Consider the following 26,388-nt stretch of genomic DNA (forward strand, 5'->3'; position numbering starts at 1 on the left):
TTAACATTATGGTTGACCATCATTGAGGTTAAATGTGTATTGTTAATGTATAAGTATAGGTGTGGTGGTCTATATATCATTTGATCATATATGGTCATGTATGTGGAATATTTGGGAACATGTGATCATGCACGAATTTATATATATTTACGAGTTGATAGGTGTGCATGATAATTACTTCGCGCGTCTATTATTTTGCACGGCGGACTATGTTCGCGGGGTACTCTCAAGCTCGGTTGGCGAAAGCCTGACGCAAGGAAGGATTTCGGTCCACAGTTTAATGATTTATTTACTGATATGTATTTTTACTTATATTTTAGGGTCTTGGGTACTAAAATGTCTTATGTAGGCCCCAGTGACCATATGTGTGCATCTGTGCATATGCACAAGGTTATGCGATTGGGTAAAGCATGGCATGGGTGCACATAATGTGTTAAATTATTCTGTAATGCTTTAATTTCTATTGCTTTATGTTCCTTTTAAATTATATTTATTGAGGCTTGTGGCTAATACTTGCTTTATCATCATTTCAGGAAAAGGGAAAACAAAGATTGAGGGTGAGCCCAGTAGAGTTTGATTCTCGTGAGGTAGTCTTGTGTACGAAACAATCTCGACTAAAAAGGTCTTTAGGAGTATTTCGAGTATAGGGGCAAGATTGTCACAATCTATTATGTTGTAATTGAACCTTTTGAGAGTTGTTAATAAATAAGCCCCTAATGTTTGTATTAAATAAACTTATGGTTTTAATATTTATTTTGCTTTTGTTGTAAAAAGAAATATATATATTGAGTAATTTATTTACTCGAGTGTTTATCTGTACCAATCTTTTTGAGATTTTCTCTCAGAATCCTTTAATAATAGGATCTTTGAGAGAAGGACTTGACAATTATGGCCTAAAGTAAGGTCGTCCGGTGCAATGGGGCAACCTTATTGGCCAAAGGAACAATTGGAATGCTTATAAATAGTCAGATTCTAGTCGAGGGTTTCATCAAATTTTCAAATGAAAAATCCAAGCATTTGGGGAAAATGGATAAAGGGCTTTTGTTCTTCAAGTGAGGGAGAGAATTTCTGGAAAGTTTAAAGAATTTTGATGTAATTTTGAGGGTGTTTCGAAGGCTCGCCAAAAAATCAAGTACTCACCAAAGCTAAGGATTAATCGACCAAATTGAGGGGGGTTTTGGCCAGATTTTCAAGCCACCAAGGCTCCATTGTGTTCGAAAGAAAGAATGGAGCAAGAAAGAGGAAGAAAAACAAAGAAAACTAGCAAAACTAGTGGTCGACCGACGAGAGAAAGGTCGAAGAAGATGCGTGAAAGATGTAACACCCCATTTTCCAGGCGTGTTATAAATTGGGATAATAAATTTTTCTCTTTCAAATCGAATGCAAACCATATCATTCCTTATATCTATCCCAAAATTTTCATTCATCTATCTCAAATGAGAATTATCATAAACATCAAATGAGGAAACTAGAATCGAACCTTAACTTTAACATTAACCATAAATAAGGTTTTACATCATTATCCTTCAAAACATTTAGAATTCAAAGTAGCAGAACTTAAATACATGGGTTATATAATATTCAATCAATACATCATGCACTTTGCTAAGTGCCATTTCATGCCTGATTCATTCTCATTTCTGCTACAATCTCTATATAGAACATTTGAATATTCTAAGGGGAAAACCCAGGTTAGATGATAAATCATCTAAGTAAGGGTACAAAATTCATAGCATGGATGTAATATGCAAGATATCATTTCCTTTACCTTTCGGTTTGTGCCGATCGTACCTTAATGCTACTTCCCATTTTTACGGCTTCCTGGCCATGTCGAGGTGTATGGGTGCACCCTTGGTACAGCAGCGGTACCAACCCAAACTCTCAAACCCTTATGCGATACATGATCAATAATATCATCGTGTACATATGCACATTTCATCATAGCATATAAATGTAATCTACATGACATATTCACATGAAGGCATGACAACATGATAAATTCATTTACATAGAATTGGGTTTAAGGTCGAACCACTTACCTCGAACGTATCTTAGAATGTCTTGATTCTCATGCCAAGTTTTTAACGAACTCAATTCAAAACCTCAACATACCTTATCCATCATATTTATTCAAGAGTATCAATATTCTATTATTCCTAATTTTCTCATAATTTTTCTCTATTTTTTCCTATTTTTCCTCAATAAATCCAAACTAAATATTTCTCAAATATTTTTTTTATAACAATTCATAAAATAATTTTCTTGATTTTTAAAATTTTTTAGAAAATTTTACTCACTTTAACTTAGCCTCTCAAGCTTCATCAGTATGCGTGCCTTGACCTTGAAATGCATACTCGAATAATTCTCCAGCCTCGGGCATGCTCCTTAAGGTCCAAATTTCTTTTTAGAATTTTTCTAAAATTTTCAAAGACTTTTTCCTATTATTCTTTCTTTTTCTCCATTTTCTTCTATTTTTTTCTTTTCTTTTTCTTTTTTCTTCTTTTTTTCCTTTTTATTTTATTTTTCTTCTTCTCCTCCTCCTCCTCCTTCTTCTCTTTCTCCCTTGCTTTCATTCACTCCGCCCACACTGGCCATTACTTCCCTCGCTGCCTGCTGGATCACAGCTGCTGGGTGTTGGCTGCTTACGGCCATTGCCGCCGCCTTCAGCCACCACTGTTGGCCCCCGTTTGATCTCCCACTCTCCCTCTTCTCACACTTCTCTCCTTGAGCTCCCATTTTCTTCTCCAATTTCTCCCAAACCTCTACCAATTTATTGGCAACCCAATGTTCTTGTGCTCCACGAAAATGCACACACACACACACACACACACATATATATATATTACATATCACATTTATTATCCAATCTTATCCCAAATCTCCTACCTTACCTACTCCATATCTCTTACATATTTTTTCCTTAAATCATGCTGCCAAAATCTCTCCAACTTGTAGCAAATCTCGGCCATCTTCTTCTCTGCAACTTCAATTTTGCCTTCAGCTGCCACACGCTTATATATATATATATATCTATATATTACTCTATAATAATAAAAAAATCACACATTTAAATCTCAAATTTTATCCCTATATCACTTGAGAAATTCTCTAATTGCAATTACACCCTCAAACATCAAATTAATTTATATTATGACATTGAAAATCCAAAATTAATAACTCAAGGCTTACATGATAAGGACGATTTTGTCCCTGAGCCCTCATGGGACCCTTATTTTATCCCAAAACTACTTTAGTGTTATGCTTACACAAAATTGGAGTCTTCTTAGGGTTCCGTTGACTTCTCGAGAGCTTCTTATGATGATTCAATTTTTCAGCCTGAATCGAAGCTATACCGAAAATTGTTTCGATTCCGATTTCTTTTAATACCATAAATCTTATCACGGGATACTTGTCAATACCATATCATTTTTCTTAGATATCTACATTCTAAGGCATTCTCTGTAACTGATTCGGTACTAATAACTATAAGAAATTATATTTAAGTCTCAAATTTTTTAATAATTTCACTTATGACTCAAATTAAAATTACTATTGAGTTCTTTAGAGAATCTAGGATATTACATAAGAAAAAAATAGAAAAATAAAATGAATAGAGAAAAAATGGATTTTTTTTTAAAAGTTAGAGGATTTAATTTTATTAATTTTTCTAAAATTTGGTCAGAAACAATATCAGGACACCTGTTTTGAGATAGGGCATGAGTTTCGAGAAAGTTTAAACAATTAAATCATGGTAAGTGGTTTATCCCAAAAATTTACACATAAAATGATTTACCTAAATTGAGAGTAAATTTCACAAGAGTTGCCAAAATATATTCAATTTATGTGCATCTTGTCATATCTGTACATGTTATATTGTCTTGGTAATTGTGATAATTCATTTAGCATGAAATTATTGGAATATTGATAATTGTGTCAACCATGTTATCCATGGTGGGATGGGATATTGCCCTAGTAGCGTGACTTACATTTCCCTAACTGAGTTTTGCTAGAATGACTATAGAAGTATCTCATGCCACGTGTGATTTTCGAGATGACTATCAAGGGTTCCATGGCGGGGCTAGAATGCTAACAAAAAGCTACCTTAGGGTGTCAATTGATTCATGTCCATGTGTCATACATTTATAAAAATTATTTTTAAAACCCTTATTTAGAAGATTTATTTTCTAATTTGGACTTTGTCCCTTGACATATTCAACGTTCTAGGTGAAACAAGTAGTGAAAAAGGAAAAGAGATTGCTAAGATGTGATTGTACTAGTAGTCATGTAATGGTTCTAAACTCATGCTAGGACAAGTTATGAGAATTTTGATGATAAATGGCATATTATAGCTATTTTTATGTTATTTTGTCTGTTGAATACTGTAATTTTTATGATTATTAAAAACAACATTGTACGATTTGATTTCATTTGCAATATCAATATCAGATCAGGTTTTGATTCTGCTTCTGCAAGTATTTAATTTACCATTCCTTAGCTTATCATTTGAAATACTAAACATACATGTATAGGGATTTTTAAATACGGTATTTTAAGAATTTCGAGATGGTATGGTGAAAAAACAAATCCCAAAACAATGACACCTCTTAAAAGGGTGGGTTGTTGCAGATGTCACAACAATAATCAATTAGTCCTATACCAATCATCCATTCAATCAATGAATAGCTTATACTATTTACAATATAACAAATGGTTAATACCACCCTATAATTAATGTGATATCTAAAGATTATGCAATCAACATTGTACAAATAGAAAGTTCTTCCAACGATTTCAATTTGTCTACGTGAAAAATATTAATATATAATAATGTTTAACATATTATTATAATAAAAATAAGGGTTAATCATGGAAATAATCCAATTATTTTTGTAAATTTGTAATTTTATCCAATCTTTTTAATTTTAACAATTAGGTTCAAATTGATTCAATTGAATGCAATTTTATTCAATATATAAAATCGATTTAGAGATAACATATCCATGTTTACTTGATATGTGAGTGTTATGTAATAATAATATTTATAGACCCATATGTACAACTTACATACACAACTTGATACTCATCGAATAACTAAATGTTAATGTACGATTTGATGAAATTCAACAAAGCCTGTAGACTAATCTACTAGGTTAGTTGACAGCTTCTTCTTTTCCCTTTAATGTCATTGCATCCACTAGTTAAATACAAAGAGTGGAGAATAGAGAAGAAACAAACATAATTATATAAATTAAGTAGGGCATACTACAGGTACACAAGTATAGAGGAAGTGCAACATGTATACATCAACATGATAAAATATTTCATTTAATCAAAGGATCTGACCATCTAACAAGTGTCTCACTTACCCCCAGGGCATAGGTTGAGCAATCGGGCAAGCGATATGTCGGTGTCAGTCTGATGGATCGTGAGGTCGATTCTTGCCCTACGCAATGAGACAACCTCACACCTACGATTTACCTCGCTTGGCGTAATTAGGGGCACGAGCACCAGGGGCCGTATAAGGGTGATCATCCCAAGTGTCTCACTTGAAAAAGACAATAAAACTTCCAATCTTTATCCTCAAACAAGAATTCACTATGTCCCATACCAGGAGCTTTGTATAGAAATACAGTATTGCAATTTCCAATCAAGACTAACACCCTAGATCACTATTTCAAATGTCCATGGACTAATTTCAAAGCATTATTTATGCAACAACATGTATTCATGGTAAAACAATTCCATGTACATGTAATGCACCATACCAATGATGCTCAAACATTTCTTTATCACGGTGATCACACGAATCACACATAACATAAACATTAATTCTAATGAATTAGGTTTCACCCTCTTGTCTATTTTGCTATGCAAATCTCATTCATTGTTAAAATATCCTACAGTCCCGAAACTAAAAGACAATAATATCTCGACTCAATATGATTCAATTAGACTACCATGGTCCCACATTTCATAAATTTCACATCAATAATTCAATTAATTAAATTCTCACAATTTCCCACATTTTTAACAATTTATGCCTAGGACCACTAGTTTCAAAAAATTGCACTAACACCCTAATCTTTCAAGAATTCACAATTAAATCAACCACTTTCACCAATGACCCTAGGATAACTTGTGTTTTTGTTAACCACAAGAATATAACTTATTATAGCCAAGCCCACAATTTTCCAAGAATTGCAGTTTACCTCAATAATACACCATTTTTCTTTAAACCTCAATTTTTAACCTATTTTTGCTCAAATCAACACATTCAAGATCTCCCCTACATACTAGGGGTTCTAGGGAGATGGGTCATGACATCAAATCAATGAAACTACAGAGTGAACTTACCAAAATCAGCCTTGACGATGGTAGTATGCTTGTCAAAAATATTATTCCTTTTTACCTCAATTTTCACCAACAATTCTTATTTTTTCAATACATGCAAAGTCAATACCAAGGTCTTAGAGGTGTAAAGAAGAAGATTATAACTTCAAATCAGAGTAAATATACTAGCTAACTGCCATGCACCTATTGCCTTCTTTATCAGTAACCCATGCTTGCTTCAATAGCTTTTCCAACATCATTTCCTCTTCTCCATCAGCTTCTTTTGACAACTTCCTTCTTCTTCTTATTTATTTTCTATATTCTTTCATCTCAATAGAATGATCAAGAATGTCAAATTATGTATATATAAAACACACTTACATAAAACGTTGGGAGAATTACACATTTACCTTTCCTAAATATCATATAAAGCCCTTTTGGTTCTTCATATATCACCCCATCTGTAATGACCCATTTATTATGTGTTATGCCTATAAAAATAGTAATAATAAATAATCCCAAAAGAAGAAAGGGTATGTGGCAGCCCATCAAGTTTCCACCTGGCCGCTTCATTTAGCCAGGAGGCGACCTCCAGGCAGCATGGAAGCGGCTATAGTGGTCATTTCCCTTCCCTCCCCCACGTTGCCACACAGCAACGTGGGCCAAGGAAAAGAGAAGAGGGCGTTTCCCTCCCATGCTTCCACGCTGTCGCGTGGTAGCATGGCTAAGCCCCCCACCCCCCAAGAGACCTCTCTCCGGGGTACTTCACACCCTTGAGGGAGGTCATTCAGGGGTGCCTAATGCACGCTTCTGTGCGCACCTAGGTACGTTTGTGTGTGCGCTTAGATATGCACCCTCACATCGATAACCCCGCAAGACTCAGTCAAAATCGCCTCCGAGATGTCCGCCAAGAAAATAGGGTCATTCGACACATGGATGCCCCTATCATTACAATAAATAAGGGGTCTTTTCCTCCCATTCAGTAGGTAACCTCTCACTCTCGTACTTACTTTTAGCCTTCAAGCATTTCACTTCTACGAGGGACTGACTTAAGCATTGGAAGGCCCGCGCGGGGATTCTCACTCGAGCCCCTAACTGATTTTCTTTCTAGCAGATCATCCATAGCTCTCAACCTAGCCAAGGGACTCATCCATCGCTATTATGACCCCCAAGAGACTCGTCCATCACTACTGTGACCCCCGGGAGACTCATCCATCGCTGTTACTACCCCTAGGGGACTCATCCATCACTGTCACTCCATCTCATGAAACTCGCCCATCTCTCCCGATAATCACTCATCATTTAGACAATCCGCACGTCACCCATTGCCCGAAGAAGTCATCTATCCCCCGAGTGAGTCATCCATCGCTCGGATACACTACTCGGTAGTCATCCATTACTTGGATCAGCCATATGAGGGTCATTCATCGACAGTTTCCCCTTTTACAAATTTATTGTTGTAACCATGTAACAACAATTGACGTTGTCTGTGGGAAACTAACAAAAAGCTAAGAAACCCTCATTCACCATGGCACAAACTCAAAGCAGTCGACAGACTCTCTCTCGTGGGGCACAATCACCTCAACAAGAGACCCTCCCTCATGTGGAAGATCAACATCAAACTTCTTGTGAGGGTCAGCCACCCCTCACCTATCAGTCCGCTCGTGAGGGCTAGCTCCCCCTCATCCATCAGTCCCCACGTGAGGCTCATCCACCCCTCACTCAGCAGTCGCCCTTCCTAGGGCATTCACATCCATTGGACATTTAGTTCCAAGCTTCACCATTTATCAATTCACATGCCCTTCCGGGGCCTTATTTTCCTCATCACATTGGCTCAAGTGTACCAACCCCACCCATGGTTCCTCTAGCTGAGTACGAAGTGTTGCGAGAGCAGCACATTTAAGGGATGCAAGCCCTTCGTGAAATGGCTAGGATATTGCAAGGTTTGGTTTCTCGAGCCTCGATGCCAGCTACCTTGAGAAAGTTTATACCAGAAATAGTTCCGTCCAATGGGGCACATCAAGAGGTTCTAGGAAATGGCTCTTATCAAGAGGCTACTCCGACTTTCATGCACAATCTGCCCCTTCTCGAAACAACCAACCAAGGTCTCCTACTCGAAGGACTCTTACCCAAACCTCCCCATGCCAAGAAAATCAAGGAAGGGTCGAGCATCAAAAGGCAAGTGGGTGAAGCCCTCATAGGGGGAGATACACCAAGACAGTAGCCAGCACCCCCATAGAGAAAGGATAAAACTCTTTTGAACTAGCATCAAGGCGGAATGATGAGCTCAATGACAACCCTACGATCTTTAGTGCCTGGGAGATAATGGATATGAAGAAAATGATTGAACAGGTGTTGCAGCAAAATAAGTTATTACTAGTTTCAGAAGAGCAATCACGAGGGAGGCTGCCATTTGTGGTAGAAGTAATGGAAAAACCCTTACCTAGAAAATTTAGGATGCCCCAAATAACCACTTACTCTGGCAAGGATGATCGTTACGATCACATGCAGAATTACGAGTCTTTGATGATGCTCCATGGACGAGATGACGCGATAATATGTAGGGCCTTCCCGTTAACCCTAGTTGAACATGCTCGGGCTTGGTTTAATGGTTTACCCGAAGCATCAATTTCCTTGTTTGGGCAACTAAAGGCGAAATTTATCAAAGCATTCATTATTAATAGCCAAAGGAAGAAAGACGCGACATACCTCCTTAGCATTCGACAGGGGAGCAAAGAGACCCTACACCATTATGTGGACAGATTTCGGAATGCTACACTTGAGATTCACAACCTACCGATTGAGATGGTAGTGTCCGCCATGTTCCAAGGGGCGCAGCTGACTTCTTTCCAAGAATCCCTCTCTCTAGACTATCCAAAATCCTTGGCAGATTTGTTCGTCAGGGCCAATAAATATATACACCATACAGAAGTAATGAGGACTGTAGTAATGGATGAAGACAGGGAGCGAAAAAGAAAGGAACGAGATATTGAAGAAGACCTTGATCGGCGAGAAGAGAGGGCTCGAAGAGTGGATGATGTCAGACCCCAGTTCAATCACTAAACCCGGCTTACCCAACCTCAGTCTGCCATATTGGCAGCCATAGAAGGATTAGGCCTAAGCAAACTTCCAAAAAAGGTGGATTGACCTATAGGGAAGAATCAGGATGAGTATTGTCGATACCATAGGACTCATGGTCATTCCACTGATCAATGTCGGGAATTGAAAAATCAAATTGAGATGCTTATCCGGGAAGAACACTTACAAAGATATGAACAAGAAGAATAGGGAAATAACAAGGAGCCACAAAGAAGGGAAGAGATGTCTGAAACACAGGAAATACATAATCCAAGACAACAAGAGAGAGAAAGCAACTACAGACAGAATCCCCCTTTGGATAATAAACCAATACATCAGGTTATACGCGTAATTTTGGGTGGCGAAACCTTAGCTGGTGACAGCTCCTTTTCCCGAAAGGCCTATGCCCATTTGGCCTACGAGGTCAATTCGGTAATGGAGGTTAGAGAAAATGAAGAGCCTATTATGTTCACACCAATCGACATAGGAGATGTACTCATTCCACATGATGATCCGATGGTAATCTCAGTTGTCATTGCAAAGCACCCAATTGAGAGAATTTTGGTAGACAATGGCAGCTCAGTCATCTCATTTATTGGAATTGCTTCGAGCAAATGCACATTTCCTAAGATCACCTGAAAAAGGTCTCTTCCCCTTTATATAGTTTTACCAGGGAGACTATCCCGATGGCTAGTTCAATTCAATTGCCAGTCACATTGGGCTCTAATCCTCAAAGCATAACACGCTAGGCTTGCTTTATAGTGGTTAAAGCCTCATCAACTGCATACAATATAATTTTTGGTCGTCCCTTGCTCAACGACATGAGAGTTGTAGTTTCTTCCTGCTATCTATTGATGAAATTTCCTACACCCTGAGGAGTGTGACAAGTCCGGGAGGATCAACGGAAGGCCCGCACGTGCTATGTTGCATCTACAAAAGGGAAACAGAGTGAAAAGACTTTATTGATTGCCAAGAAAACTATGCAAGATTGAGTTGTATTATTTCCTTTATTTGAATTACTTGCATCGTAATAATATGAGTTCAAAATGGTATTGTGGATGTAGGCACATTTGGCTAAACCACATCAAAATTCTTGTACTCACTTTTGCAAATAAATTATCATTATGGCGTCCACTATTATCCACCAGATTCCATCAAGGGTTTTTTGTCGAACGAAAGACCCATTGCCCTGCGCGTAGCCCGGAAGGAAATGAAAGCTAAAAGCTCGTTGCCCTGCGCATAGCCCGACAATGAAGTGAAAGCTAAAAGCTTGTTGCCCTACTCATAACCCGGCAACTAGGGAGATAACAAGCCCATTGTCCCTCGCGTAGTCCAACAATAGGGGGAAAATAAGACATTGTCCCGCACATAACCTGACAATGGGGTGAAAATAAAATTATTGTCTCGCACAAATCCCGACAAAAAAGAGCCATAATATCTGTTACCCCACGAGCAACCTACACCGCTTCGCTTGGTGACCTGAGTGCCATTGCCCTACAACTAGCCCGGCAACGAGGTAAACACAGAAAGACCCGTTGTCTTGCTAACAGCCCAGCCACAAGGTGAAAACAAGTCTGTTGCCCTGCTCATACGTTGGCAACAAGGAAAAACCAAAACTAATCGTGGATGTAGGCGTTATGCTGAACTGCGAAAACAAAATATGTATATTCTTTATAATCGTAGATGTAGGCCTTATGCCGAACCGCAAAAATAGAATATTTCTGCTATTTAATTGTGGACTTAGGCGTCATGTCGAATCATAAGAATAAAATATTGCAAATGTAAACACTACGCTCACAATACCAGCGAGCATGTACACGTGAAACTAGGGAGCCGCAACATTGTAACAAAAAGGCCTATTGCCCTGCTCACAACCTAGTAATAAGGAGGCAAGAACATCCTATTGCCTCGCAAGCAGCCTTACAAAGAGAATGCATGAGACCGTTGTCCTATGATACATTGAGGGAGCATAATATTAGTGGCCCCGCAAGTGACTTACGCTCTTTGCCTGGTGTTTGAATGGTGCAATAGTCGTTGTCCTAGAAGAAGAGTATCATATTCATCATTTTGAAAGTAATTCGATAAACCAAAAAATGGAACGCCAATCATCATGAACACCCTTGATTCGAAAAAAAATCCCCAAGATGCCAATTTATCTCTCGACAAAATGTAGATAAATATATGTGCCAAATAACATCATGATCACTCTTGACTTGATTTGAAGATCTTTCCGAGCCCCCGTCACCTTAGGAGCTGGGAGCGTATGAAGACATCGTGTCTATACTCCTAGAAGATGAAGAACTAAATGCATAGACCATTGCTGCAAGGGTAGGAGCTTCAGCACATCATGCCAAGACTCTGCCACATCCTCTTGAAACCATTGGCGCTTATGAGAAGTCGAAATATAAAAATGCCAGAGCTACAAATAACGCTAAAGACTCGTTGAAACAATGGCTAAATGAGCAGCTCAAGTCTCTTTTTATAATGGCACATAGGGGGAAAAATGCCAAAGACAACTACAAAAGACGTGAAGACAGAGAAGATGGATATAGAAAAATTTTCTCAAAACAAGAATGATCTCTTGAAAATAGAGTGGCAGCACAAGTAAAATACTTTTTCTCCCGGCATACCCCACAGAAAGAGTAGGGAGCAATTGTTATGCCTGTAAAAGTAGTAAAAATAAATAATCCCAAAAGAAGAAAGGCCACGTGGCAGCCCTTTAGGTTACCACTTAACTGCTTCATGTAACTAGGAGGCGGCCTCCAGGACGCATGGAAGCGACCACTATGGCCGCTTCCCTTCCCTCCCCCACATTGCCACGTGGTAACGTGGGCTAAGGAAAAAAGAAGGGGTGTTTCCCCCCACGCTGCCATGTCGTGGCTAAGCCCCCCACCCCCGATAGACTTCTCTTGGGGGTACTTCACACCCTCGAGGGAGGTCTCTCAGCGCCTCTACGTGCGCACCCGCGTACGCTTGCGTGTGCGCTTAGCTATGCACCCTCGCGCCGATAACCCCACAAGAGTCGGTCAAAACCACCTCCAAGATGCCCGCCAAGAAAATTGGGTCATTCGACACATGGATGCCCCTCTCAATGCTATAAATAAGGGGTATTTTCTTCTCGTTCAGTAGGCAACCTCTCACTCTCGTACTTACTTTTTGCCTTCAAGCATTTCACTTCTACGAGGGATTGACTTAAGTATCGGAGGGTCCGCGCAGGGATTCTCACCCGCGCCCCTAACTGATTTTCTTTCCAGTAGGTCATCCATAGCTCTCAACCTAGCCAAGTGTAACGCCCCGCTCCTACTTACAGGTGTTACTCGTGAACAATTACCCGAATTGCCCACCTGCCCGGCCTTAGGTGAAGGGTGGACCATATTTCAAGACGAAACGCCCTAGATGGGAACTAGGCTCGTCCTTCCCTTCCCTCAACCCCAGGATTCACTAACAGAATTGGGCTTCAACCACACTGCATTTGATTGAAAAGAAAACTCATGAAGATGCCCAACCACCATTTTCTTATTTACTATTTAATTTCTTTCCATCCAAGAATTTTTACCGGACTCCATAAATCACCATTAAAATCAATCCATTGATTGATTACTAATTTTGGAGAAAAAACTCATCATTTTCAATTTTCCAAAATTTCGGCATTTCTCCCCAAATGCCCGAAAAACCCCTTTATTTTGAAAATTCCTCCGGGGCCCAAAATTAATTTGGAAATGCCCCCCTTAATTCCCAAAATTCCAAATTTTAAAAAAAAATTGGCTGACAGGGCCCTCTGGCATGCCCGGGGCCCGAGCGGGGCCCCGCTGGCCTTCCGCGCAGCCACTGCCGCCCGACCGCGCGCGGCCACTACTGCCTGTGCGTGCGGCCCTACCCGCGCGCGCCCGGCCACCCATGCTGCCCTGCCTGCGCACGCGGGGCTGCTGCCTGCTACTTCTAACTTCTTCTTTTTTTCTTGGGCTTTTAAATCCCAAATTTTTCAGAATATTACACACCTCTAAATGCCTTTAAAATATCCACTTCTCACATTCTAAACCCTCTTTTTCTTCCTAATTAAGGCTTAAGCAGCACCCTTGATCCTTCCACAACAACTTATACCAAAAGTGAGATTTAACCTAGGCTTCAACATGCCATAAACCTCAATCTCATTTCAATTTAAAATCAACACTTCAAAAGAAAATACACTCATAACTTTGGCTTTAAAAAGCCATTATCAATCAAATAAGTTTACATTTCTTAAATCAACACCACAACCTAGGCTTCCATAAGCCATAAATTTACAACAAGCAAACAAATATACACCAAGAGCTTCCCACCACAAGCTTGCAACTTTCCCTTTTCTCTTTGATATAAAACAACCTACAAGGGGAGGGTAAAACCTCATGAGCCACAAAGCTCAGTAAGGGTGCATATGCAAAGTAAATACAAGCATAACAAGTTTATTTAATGGCAAATGCATGCAAGCATGGTTAGGTTATTCCATCCTCACAACCCAACATGGTTTGAGGCATCAACCCACCATTTCTTTCCCACCCCATGGCCATAGGTCTCATGAACAAATAAAGCATGCAAAGAGATACATAAAAGTTTATGCAACCTACTTACAATGCAATGCAAGGCCTCCTCCACATGAGGTCATCCCTTACCTCATTCTTGAACTTATAAATCTTCATTTCAAGAGAGCTTCCATCTTCATTTTCTCCCATCTAAGATGACATTCAAACAAGAACTCACTTTACACACAAGCATACTAAAATAAAGAGAAGAAAGAATTAACTTACCTTGATTTCTTCTTCTTCTTCTTCACTTTTCCCTCCATGGAAGACTTCTTTCTCTCTCTTTCTTTCATTCCTTCTTCATTTCTTTCTCCAAATAGCCAAAGGAAGAGAAGACTTCCTTACTTTCCATTTTATACTAGTTTCCATATTTCAAGAATGCATCCTAGCCATTCACTAAAGGCACAATCCATGTGCTTAAGGGAAAACTAAATCTCAACCATCCATTTTAATAAACAAGACTTCTCTCTTGGAGAAAACACAAGAAGCACAATCCATGCCATTTGGTCTTCTTAGATCTCCACCCTTGATCTTGTCTTGAAATCCCAAAAATAGAATTTTTTTTCCATTTATTTAATTTGGTCATTTTTCCCCCATCACATGAGAGACCACTTTGAATGACATAATCACTTTCTTTCACATTTAAATAAATCCCACAATTTTCCAACGCATTAATGGGTGACCATTTTTCTATTTTTCATTAGATTTATTTAATTCACCATAAATTCAAGCATTAATGGAGACCATTTACTTTTCTTTTGGATTTTTCTTTTAATCCAACACCATTATGCTTCTCATTAAATGCTTGAAAGACTAAAATCATTTCTTTTGCATTTATTTAAATCATTCTCCAACTCATAATTCCACATATATATATATGCCCCCACATTTCTAATATATATTTTTCTCTCAAATTTCCAAGATTATGCCAAGTGTCACTCTAAGACACAAACTTGGCTTCCAATTCTTTATCTTGGTCCTCCATGTGGCATTACCACATTAATTCACCATTTTAGGGAAAATTAATTATTTTCTCAAATAATAGAACATCCACCATTTTCCCAATATTCCATAATTAAATTCCTTTATGGAATTAATTCCAAAATTACCAAAATATCCTTTATGAATTTATTAATCCCATATATCTCCACATAAATACCAAATTGGGATTTTATTCACTTATTCACCTAATTCCACATAGGAATTATTTCCAATTTATCAAAATACCCTTTATTGGACTTTACTATCCAAATTACCAAAATACCCCTCTCATAGGGCACCCTTAATCTTAAGAATTCATCACCTCCTCAAAGGGTATTTTTGGAAGTTTTCTTACTTCCTTTCCTATTCTCTTAACACCGGTTACACCAGGTGTTACACCAAGGGACTCGTCCATCGATGCTGTGACCCCCGGGAGACTCATCCATAGTTGTTGTAACCCCCGGAAGACTCATCCATCGTTGTTGCTACCCCCAGGAGACTCATCCATCGCTGTCACTCCACCCTGGGAGACTCACCCATCTCTCCCGATAATCACTCATCACTTGGACAATCCACATGTCATCCATTTCCTGAAAGAGTCATCCATCACTCAGATACACCACACGAGAGTCATCCATCACTCAGATACACCACACGAGAGTCATCCATCGCTCAGATCAGCCATACAAGGGTTATCCATTGACAGTTTCCTCTTTTATGAATTTATTATTGTAATCGTGTAACAACATTACGAATTAATGTAAATTTGTGTGTATGGAATTAATTAGAAAAAAATTAAAATTTATGTATTTTTGGTCAAGGGTGTTTTAGCAATTATTTAGAAATATTGGGGTTTAAGTGTAATTTTGGAAACTAGTGGCTGAATCTTGTTAAATATAAGTTGCGCGCCATGATAACGAAGGGAGCATGTAGGAGAGATGGTCGCGCGCGTGAAGGGGCTAAGGAAGGTCATGGGATCAAACCCGCAGCCAAGCATGGAAAAAAGCTAGGTTTTTAAACCCAACCAGGCTCCAAAATAACGTTGTTTCAAGGGAGCATCTGGAGCCCATGCGCGTGGCCGTGCGCCCATGCATGGCCATGCCGCACCACGCAGGGCCCTGCGGCATGCCACGCAGCTTCCAGCTAGTGCTACCTGTCCAAACAACCATGCCACATGTCTCACCTGTTATTTTTCCATTAGAATTGATCTCCCTTGCTTCCATGATGCTCCTACGATGTTCTTTTCTCTTAGCCTATAAATAGGTAGTGATGTTTGAGTGAAATAGAAAGATTTCGGGAAGAAATTTGGGAAAATTTTGGTGGCGTGGGCTTAAGTTGTGACGTCAGCGACCCAGGTACATTGCAAAGGTTAAGGAAAAATATCTAAGGCAAGTTCATGCTTCTATTTTTGCAATTTCAGTTCCTCTCTTTGCAAGTTCTCTTCCTATTTTTGTAAATTCATGCTTCTATTTTTGCAAGTTATTTCCTTTTTCTAGTAAATTATTTCATGGTTCTTGTTTACCCACACATCTTGACATTTGCATTATGTGTAAGAAAAAATTATAATTGACACATAAGGTAATTTTTACCCATATTTACGTGTGGGTAAAACCCTCAAATTCTTGTAGTGTCAAATAGGTTTTTGTATCATCTTATCTTCCTTTGGGAATGATACTTTATTGAGGACATGCAAGGTTTGGATGTTGTCTTGCATGGGTTTTGTCTCTCATGTATGTTGCCTCGAGTAATTGTATGTCAGTTATATGCAATAGGCCATTATAATTTGCATAGCGTGATGATGCATAGAGCATGTACTTGAAAATAATTTTAAAATGTGTAAAGATTTCAAGATATGCGCAGCGGACGAGTTCGCAGACTATATATTCATAGAGAAAGCTTTGGCTTAGAGAAGAACTTCAATCCCATGTTTATGATATGGACTTCGGTCCCATGGTTATGATATAGACTCTGATCCCATGGTTATGTTTTTTTAAAAGATTGCATAAAAGCACGAACGCATGTTTCATCATGTTATCATGTAGAATGGGAAATGGGATGTGGGTGAGTGCTTTAAATGTCATTCATAACTCTATTTGCTTCTCGATACCCATGATACTCATGCTCACTTTCTTTCAGTTTTACTACTGGACCTTTTGACTCATATTTGCTTGCATCATTTCAAGTAAAGGTAAGGCTAAAGAAGTGGACGAGCCAAGTGAAATTGAAGCCATGGGGTAGATGTGTGTACAGAATCGTCTCAACTTGAAGGTCCTTGGGAGTTGTTTTTGAGATGTGTAATACTAAGTTACGTTTTGTTTATGTTCTAGATTGTACCCCTAAAGGGATATGTTGGGTATGTTGACCCTAATATGTATTTGACTATAAGTAATGATATATGAGTATAGCTTCCATTGTTAATATCAAGGAATAATCGTAACGCTTCTAAATTGGGTTTTGCGTATATGCCATCTTTTTTGACAGACCCTTTTCAAAATCCTCAAAGGCAGGGTCTTCGGTGATGGAGATGTTATAATTATCGGAGCATGTCTAAGCAAGAAATTGAGGTAAATTTAGGGGCGTTACACCATCTCTTTTTTTTTTTTTTTATTCCATAAATGCATTTGCCACATGTGCCCTCATTTAGTAATTTCTCGTTGAGTTGCACACTTTAATCTTAAATTTCCTTGAACCCTAAAATATTCTTGAATTCACCCTAAGGTATACTCATCCTATTTTGGCCACTCAAATTTCACCTTTTATCCCCCGTCCCTTTTTGATTCAGAAGATTACATAATATAGGGTATTACATAAGTCTTTGTAGACAATTTTGGAAGGAATGTCTTATATTGTTTGTTTTTGCAATTATTAACTATATTATAAAGTAATGGGTCAGTAAATATCACTTTATTTTTTTTTTTATAATTATGATAAATTCAACTCATTGACTAATATTAGTGCAAAAAGAAGACAAGATTTTCATGGATATATATTGTATTCTCTAGCTAGACAATTGTGATATCTTTTAAATATTTGGACAATATGAATACACATGTATAAGATAATTTATTTCTCATTGAGGGATTGAGATATTGTTTAGTAAGGCAAAGAGAGACGTTTGAACAAATAGAAACCAATGACTCTCTGATGATTATGTTTATTCTTATTTTCTCAATTATCTCACATGCAACGTAATTTATTTTATCATATGAAACTCTATTATGATAAAATAAAAATATATATATATAGATATATTTTGGGCATTAGATGACTGACAAATAACAAAGTTGTAATTTTTTTTTTTTAAGTTCAATATTAAAGTGAAAGGTATAATCATTCATATTTTTGAAGGAGACGAAGTTAGAAATTTCTACATTTAAGCAATAGCATGTATTAGAGATGGCAAATGGGCGGGCCGTCTCTCACTTGACCAACTTATTTCGTGGGTTGGGTCAAATTTGGCCCACGAGAGAGGCGGGATGGGTAGGACAATGAAAAATAGAGACCCGACACTACCCTATGGCCCTTAATAGACGGGCCAGGCAGGCTGAATGGGATCATTTTGATGGGTCATCCCATTTTGGTGGCTTGGGCTGGGTCAGGTCACAGGCCACAAAGCACTAGCCCTATCTAGCTCGACCCGTTTGCTACAGTATTGAGTTGGGTGGGATCATAGCTCACTAGACTCATTTGTCATCTCTAACCTATATGTGCTTATTTTAATTGAAAAAAGAATAATTATGTTACGAAAAAAAGAAAAAAAAATAATAGAATAAACTAGTTTTGATTCTAATAAATAATATTTAGTTAATGTATTTGGTAAAAATAAATTTAATATTTAGGTATGTTAACAAAATGTTGAGTTATAGTACATCATGCATTTATTACACTTTACCTTCACTCAAGACCACCAACAAGATCCCAACCCACAATAGTGAAAATTTTAAAAAGTCAAAGAAGAAGGTTGCACGGAAGTCCAAAAGACTTGTTAAGTCTCCTGAAGACTCTCTGACAAAGTAGTCTTGGAAGGGGAGGAAAGGAGATCCAGAAGTTAGGAGGCTCCTGCAGACTCTCATACGCAGGTGTTTTTAAAAACGACGCACAAATAGATAATTTCCACTATCGAGAATTTCACAAAGAAAATAGTTTATCTATTAAATGATAGAAATTTTAATTTTAATTGATCTCGAAAGATCAAAGATCCTTATAATCAAATCTTGAATTCATCTATATATAAGAGAGCCACACTCTTCAAATATAAGTGACTTTTACTTAAAAATTTTGAGACAAGAGATTTAAGTTTGTATTCTTTTTTGTAAAATGTGACTATCTGAAGATAATTTTGTGACAATTAAATTTTTTGGTGTGTTAGGGACAATAACCCTAAAAATAATGACTAGCATTATCCAATAATAATTTTTTTCTAAATTAAAGAATAAAAGAGGTGGAGTAAAATAATAGAAGTTGAAGTTGAAATTGGAAGGGCTATAGATAAATGATAAAATAACAGAAATGGACGAAGCAACATGGAGTAGTTGGGAAAGCAAACAATAAATGTAGAGTTATGCTATTTGTATAGTATGGGTTTTATAGGTGGGTATTCTCGTAATAAATTAAAGGATTTATCGTAATATTTTTTACTTTCTCTCTCTCTCTCTTTCCCCCTCTAACAACTGCTCATCTCTCTCACATTTCCCCTTTAGCACCGTCTCTCACAACCTTTCTCTTACCTCCGCTCGCTAGTATCGCTTTGAGCTTGTCGCTGCATCCTCACCTAATCGATCGTCGCTACCTACCTCACCTTTGCCCTCGTTGCCCGCTACATCCTTGCTTGGTTGCCTCGCCTCTCGTTGTAACGGTCAATCAAGCGAGGGTGCGACAGGCAATGGCGATTGACGAGGGCGAGGTAGGCGACGACAACGATAGATTAGGCAAAGATGTAGCACAAGCGATTAGCGGCAAGTGTGAGGCAAGGACAAGTGGCGAGGACAAGGGCAAGGGCAAGACAACAGCAAGCTGCAAGAGGAAGACTGTGAAAGGCACTGCTGGAGGGAGAAGGGGAGAGAGAGAGAGAGAGAGAGGAGAGGAAAGGGTAAAATAGTCATTGTGAATAGAGAAAAAAAAAAGACAAAATAGACATTTAAATCTTTATAAACCCATATGAAAAAATCGTATCTATGCAAATAACATTATTCATAAATGTAACTAACTTAGTAAATGGCACCATCCAATGCCCACCGCTTACGCTTTCATCTACTCCCCACCTCTCTACCTGCTCATAAACCCAGCTCCGCCTCCGACGTTGCCCACAGCCACCTCCACCGCCCACTAATTATTAGTCAACCACTACAAGTTCCATTCACACGTTGCCCAGAGACATATATTATGATTTAGGAAAGGGAATGCGTGTATAGCTACAGTGGTTCTGTTCTTAAATAATTAATAATTTGATAATTAAGCAGCCATGGAAGAAGCGGAAGCAGAGGAGTGGGCGTGGATGAAATCGGCGACCTGAGAAGTCAAGTGGGCAGACTCCGGCAGCTCAGGGAAGATGTAGAAAGCGTGAACCGAGTTCGGATACTCCAGCAGATGGGCCTCCTTGCCGCTCGCCTTCAGCCACCGGTAGTAGCGCCGCTGCCACTCCTGCAGCCCGTCTAACCCTCCCACCACCACCACCGTTGCCGGAAACCCCTCCACCGCAGCTATGTCCGCCGCCCGAGGCCCACTCACGTTGATGGACTCGTGGTCCCTGCCCTCATAATTGGGCCCCATAAACGCCTTCCACATCCAGTCCGTCCGCTCCATCGTCACCAGCTGGGTCAGTCTCTTCTCCGGCTCCGTTCTCTCTTCTCCGCCGAAGAAAGGCTGGATTGCCACCAGCCCGACCACCTTATATAAAATACAATTATTATTATGATTCAATTGAAGAAGAAGAAGAAGAAGAAGAAGAGTTGAATCCACATCCATCTACATATATATGCGTGCGTACCTTTAGTTGCCGGAAATTTGACTCCGCCGCTCGCTTGGCCACATGGTGAGCAAGATTGGCCCCGGCGCTGTCTCCGATCAGGAAGCATTGAGACAGATCAGCTGTTTCCGGCAACTCATTTTGCTGCTGGTCCAGGAATTTGAGGACGTCGAAGCCGTCCTCGTACTGGGCCGGGTAGCGATGTTCGGGGGCAAGTCGATAGTTGACTGAGACCACGATGGCGGGGACTCGGCGGGCAAATCGGCGACAGACCGGCGTCGTAGGCCATGTTGTTAGCGCTCAGGAAAACGAAACCTCCGCCGTGGAAGAACACCATCACAGGCAGCGGCGAAGAATTGTGGGCGTCGGAAGGGACGAAGACGCGGAACCAAAGCTTCCGATGAGGATCGACGGTGAGGTCGAAGGTCCTGACGCTGCGGATGGGCTTGGTGGGGTTTGGAGGGGATTTGAAGTCTAAAAAGTTCATCAATCGCCTGTTCACCGAACCGTCACGCCGGCGAGCCGCATCGGTCACCATCGACATAACAAAGAGCGAGACACGAGTCTTCCATGGAAGAGCCGCCGCCTTCGCCGCTGCTTTTTCACCGAATTTTGATTCTTTGGTCTCTGATCTCGCCTCCGCCATCAACGCCTCCTAATTTGTGATCTTCTACTCTCTCTCTATCTCTCCCTCTCTCTATCTCTCTCTCTCTCTCACACACACACACACATATATACACAGAGACCCAGAGAGAGAGAGAGAGAGAGAGACATAATCGAACTTAGATCACTGCGCGTACGAGTGGCTCATGACACACATGCAAACAGTCGTTAAACTTTACTAAGTAGTCTTTAAACTTTACTTTAAATACACTTTGAAGTAACTATAGTCCAAATACTGTTCCACCCAAAACTAATACAAGAAAAATGCATTAGCCGCTCTCCAATCCACCTCCCTATTCCATTCTCTATAATATTATAAACAAATCATTCTATATTTTTAACTTATCACGAAAATTTTGCATGCTCCGAGCCATATTCTCTATTCTACCATCTATTTCATTTATTTATTTTTATAAACTTCAATTCAATTTATTTTACTTTATTTATAATTTTAACACATACACAAAATTAATAACTAAATACATAAATTAATAACTAAATATACAAAATAATCAGATACACACATAAATAAAATTAATAATAAATTAAATACACAAAATAATTAAATATACACATACACAAAATCAATAATTAAATACACAAATAAATAAATAAATACACAAAAAAATTCTCCAAACAATTGCACAAAAATTCCCCAAACAATTTTTGTTCCTCGTTCAAAATACACACATATACACAATCGATCTTGTCCTTGTTCAACTCGGAGAAGTCGGAGGAAACGACATGTTCCTTGTCGCCGACACCAGATCTAGTAGCCGTTGTTGTTGTTGCTACTCCTCGCCACCTCGAAAACTAATGTTGTTCCTTTCCGATAACTGTCACCACTACTACTTCTCGCGTCGCCACCACCGTTGGTAGCTGCTGCTGCTCCTTGTTACCTTAGCCTTTGCTGCTCGTTGCCGGCGTCTTTTCAAATTTCAGCAACAAAGAGCCGTTTGAGATGTTAAGTAGCAAGTTTTCACTCCTCAATTGTAGGGAGCCATTTGAAGCTCCATAAAAAATTGGGGAGGAAATTGCTGGATAGGGAAAGTCGTTGGAGATGGTTTCTAGCGATTTTCTCCTCAAATTTTGGCTTAATGAGGATTTGGCCCTTGCGTTGGAGATGGCCTTAGTAAAGCAAAATTGCGTTATGAAAATGACGTGGCATCACAAAATTACCAGAAGGCCCTTCTAAGGAAGTCAATTCAACCTCATCACGTGCCTAAAATTCAAGCCCTATATAGGGATAACACATGTCATTTCCTATGACCTTGATCCAGAGTTAAAAAAATTAAGCTAGATTTAATTCTCAAATCTAAATGTAGAATAACCCAAGTCAAATCTAATATATCTATCTCAATTTAAATTAAAATTAGTAATTTTTCTATCTGATAATAAAGAATTCAAAAAAAAAATTATAGAAACCCAACCATCTTGAAAATAATTTCAAATATCTCGCATTTCTCAGCCTATAGAAAGGAAGGGCCTCTATAAGAAAAATGATTTAACTAAAAACTCATTATTATTCTTTTTATGTTTCATTATTGACTTGGGTGCTAAAAGCCATACTAAAAGACCTAGTACCGTCTCATATTCTTGCAAGTATAGATCCTGAAATTTAGTTCCCAAGACAACACGTGATAATTGGTCCATCATTCCATCATCATTAAGCATCTACCGTGAGACTGATCTTTTACTACATTTGCTTGCCTCAACCTGCCTACTTTTTTCTAACATGTCAACCCTATGACTCCTAGACGTGATTCATCTCATAGTCAAACAAATAATACCAACTTAGAAAACCAATAACCATAAGAGAACCTCTTCCACCTCTACATCGATTGGTCTATTTGAAAGAATAGGTGCAACAACTCATTGACTTACTTGTGAGATACATTTGCCACTCCAAATAGAAATGCTAGGAAAAACACATTGCCAAGATGAGTAGCACCAATAGAAGAAGCAGTACGCATAGATAGAACAACAATAAAAGAATCAAAATTCTTGGCACTCCGAGTATGAGCAACACCGCTAAGAAGATGAAGTCTTGAGTTCCTTCTAAAAGATACGCTTACACTAAGCAAGCACCACAAGAGACTCATAAGATTTTCAAAAACATATAAATGTTGTGGAAATAGAAAGAAAAATCTCTTACAAACTCAGATATTTCATCCATGTGCATATTTTTAATTCATAATGAAAGGACTATAACAATAACTTTTATCTCATGGAGAGATGTTCTTAATGGTTGTTTCTTTTGTGCTATCTTTTGAACTTTTCAATCCTCCTTCACGAACAACTCATTATTTTTCCTTTGGCTGACCAAGTATTTTCCACCATTGTGAAGGACTAAGTTAGTCCACACGAAAACCACAAACTAAACCCCTTTATGTGTACTAGTCGAGACTGAACAAAGTTGATGGGTAGCTAGTTGTTGAGTTCTATTAAAAAAAAAAATGAGAAGAATGGGAAAAGAGTAAGAAGAAAGGAACATGTAGAATTTAAAGCAAGAAGAAGCACCAAAACAACAAGCCTTTTTACAAAAGAAAAACTATTGTGATAGTGTAATAGATTCAAAAATGCTCTATACCCTTATAAGACATTCTCATTCCCTTCTATTTGTTCTCCTTTCATTCTCTCTTCATTTAATGCTCTGTTAACGAACAAAATGGAAGAATGGCCTCATTTCCAAAAACCTTACAGAACAAAATTTCGATTGTTTTTAAGGATCGATTAACATATTCTTACACTTATCTGACTGATCGATCGGTTTGAACAATTGGTCAACAATTTTGTGCCTTCTATTAGAACTTCCACCTAATTTCACTTAGGCTTACTACTAACTCTTAATAGCACTTCCAATAACTCTTAATGAAACTTAGACTCCCTTAACTCCTCAACAGTATCTACGTTAACTTTTAGTGGAACCTTGACCTTTTGTTTACTCTTAATAATGTTCAACCTCATTAACTCTTATTGATGATCAATAACCCAATGCCAACTAAGTATCACTAATTTAGTGCATTGCTTTTCAAGTTTGTGACCTTTTAGGTTTACTACTAAATAGCAATCAGGAAATGTCAAACCCTTTAATGTCAATCTATCTTTTTGATTTATTTTGATAATTTTTCCATTTTCTCAAAATATCCCAAAATGTCTTGAGTCACAATTAACATTATATCATGACGATTTTATAAGGCAATTAAGTCATGCTTCGTATGATCTTTTTCGGCTGATGATTATTGTGTAATACAATTCTTCCATTAACTAACATTCCAACCGAGTAAGAGCTATGGACTAATTAAACTCACTAAACTCAATGACTATGCTTAGATCTAACTTTGTTGTGATCTAGATAACACATCAAAATCTCATTTTTTATCATTCATACCTTGGGCAGGGGTTTTTACCAATCAACCACTAACAAAGATTGCATAAAATGCTCACCTCACACCGTAAGTTAATGGATCCTATCTAGCAATCACTCACCTCTATGTACCAATAGAAGAGAGACCACACAGAAAGTATTATCATCCCCAATTGGATGGTTCTGCCTAATAGCAAATCCTTAACACCAGTATACAATATGACTATGTCTTCTCGAATTTGATGATCAATTACATAATCGCAACCAATAACATATCATATAACATATCATTAATATTCTCTCAGTCATATGATATGTTATTCACGCCACATTCAGTGTGTGTTTGCCAAGATTCACCCCCATGTTTGTTATTCACGTCTCATGCAATATGACATGTAACTCACAACCTATATCATCAGTATCTCATACTAATCAAAATAGCAAACAAGGTTCCCATTCAAAGAAGTCTAAGACCGAGAACTAATTAAGATTCTTACACCAAAGAATCTCGCTCACATATTTTTAACAACTTAAGAATGTTATCTTTAACAAGATATCTAAGAACTTATTCATAAGAACAATGAGTGTGAATGAAGAAATGACTATTTTATTAATTATAACAAGAATACAATATATGCCTTTATAATGTCATCTAAATATAACATTATAACACATCACTAACAAAATAAATCATGATGATAACAATGTAGGCCCCTTAGGGAATGGTCACTTAAGAGGGGGTGAATTGAGTGATTAAAACTTTTTCTGATTTTAATGAATATTTTTTTATGTGGGAATTTATTCACATATTTATTGGTCATAATTGAGTAGTGTTTTTAGTATTTTATTTGTGTTTTACCTAAAATTGTCTAGTGTTTCCAGTTTCCTTAACATATATTTAATTTTTAGTATTTCTTGTTATTTTATCAAAATACTGTTTGGTGTTTGGTTTAAAAGAAAATAAAATAAAAAATAAAAATAAAAAGAAAGAAAAAAATTATAAAGTTAATTTTAAAATTAATATTGTAAATTAATATTATAATTTAAATAAAAAATAAATATTATAAATAATAAGTATTATAATATAATTAAAGTTAATATAATTAGTAGTATATTAAATATTATATTTTATATTATATATTACATTATTGATATATATGATATATTATATATTATACTATTTATATATATTATATAAAGTAATGTGAATATGGCTTTGTGTGGGCTGTGTGTGTGATATATATGATATATATATATATATATATTATATTAATTAGGTGAACATGCCTGAATGTGTAGGGATTTGGATTGCACATATATATAGAATAATATGAAGGAAATGGTGAAGGAGGAGAATGTTGGGCAGCGCACGGACGAAGGAAATTAAATACAACAGAGGCTTACGGTGCATGAGATTGAAGCAGGGCACAGAGGAACTAAAGGGG

The 26,388-nt window shown here is 37.9% G+C and overlaps 2 protein-coding genes across 2 annotated transcripts; one reads left to right on the forward strand and one right to left on the reverse strand.

Annotated features, from left to right (window-relative positions):
- The first annotated feature begins 8,655 nt into the window (after positions 1–8,655).
- LOC127804466 (uncharacterized) lies at positions 8,656–9,393 on the forward strand. Its single transcript, XM_052341330.1, has one exon. It carries the CDS (start codon positions 8,656–8,658, stop codon positions 9,391–9,393), a length of 738 nt encoding a protein of 245 aa, XP_052197290.1.
- A 10,676-nt stretch (positions 9,394–20,069) lies between these two features.
- Positions 20,070–21,701, reverse strand: LOC127803251 (probable carboxylesterase 18). Its single transcript, XM_052339351.1, is given in 3 exon segments — positions 20,070–20,834; positions 20,935–21,189; positions 21,191–21,701. Coding segments are annotated over 3 exon segments (1,059 nt in total). The 5' UTR covers positions 21,560–21,701; the 3' UTR covers positions 20,070–20,399.
- Between the last annotated feature and the right edge of the window lie 4,687 nt (positions 21,702–26,388).

Source organism: Diospyros lotus, chromosome 6, assembly GCF_014633365.1.
Source record: "Diospyros lotus cultivar Yz01 chromosome 6, ASM1463336v1, whole genome shotgun sequence".
NCBI classification, from domain to species: Eukaryota; Viridiplantae; Streptophyta; class Magnoliopsida; order Ericales; family Ebenaceae; genus Diospyros; species Diospyros lotus.

Coding starts and splice junctions, on each gene's coding strand:
- LOC127804466 (XM_052341330.1), top strand. CDS start 8,656: ATGGATATGAAGAAAATGATTGAACAGGTGTTGCAGCAAAATAAGTTA.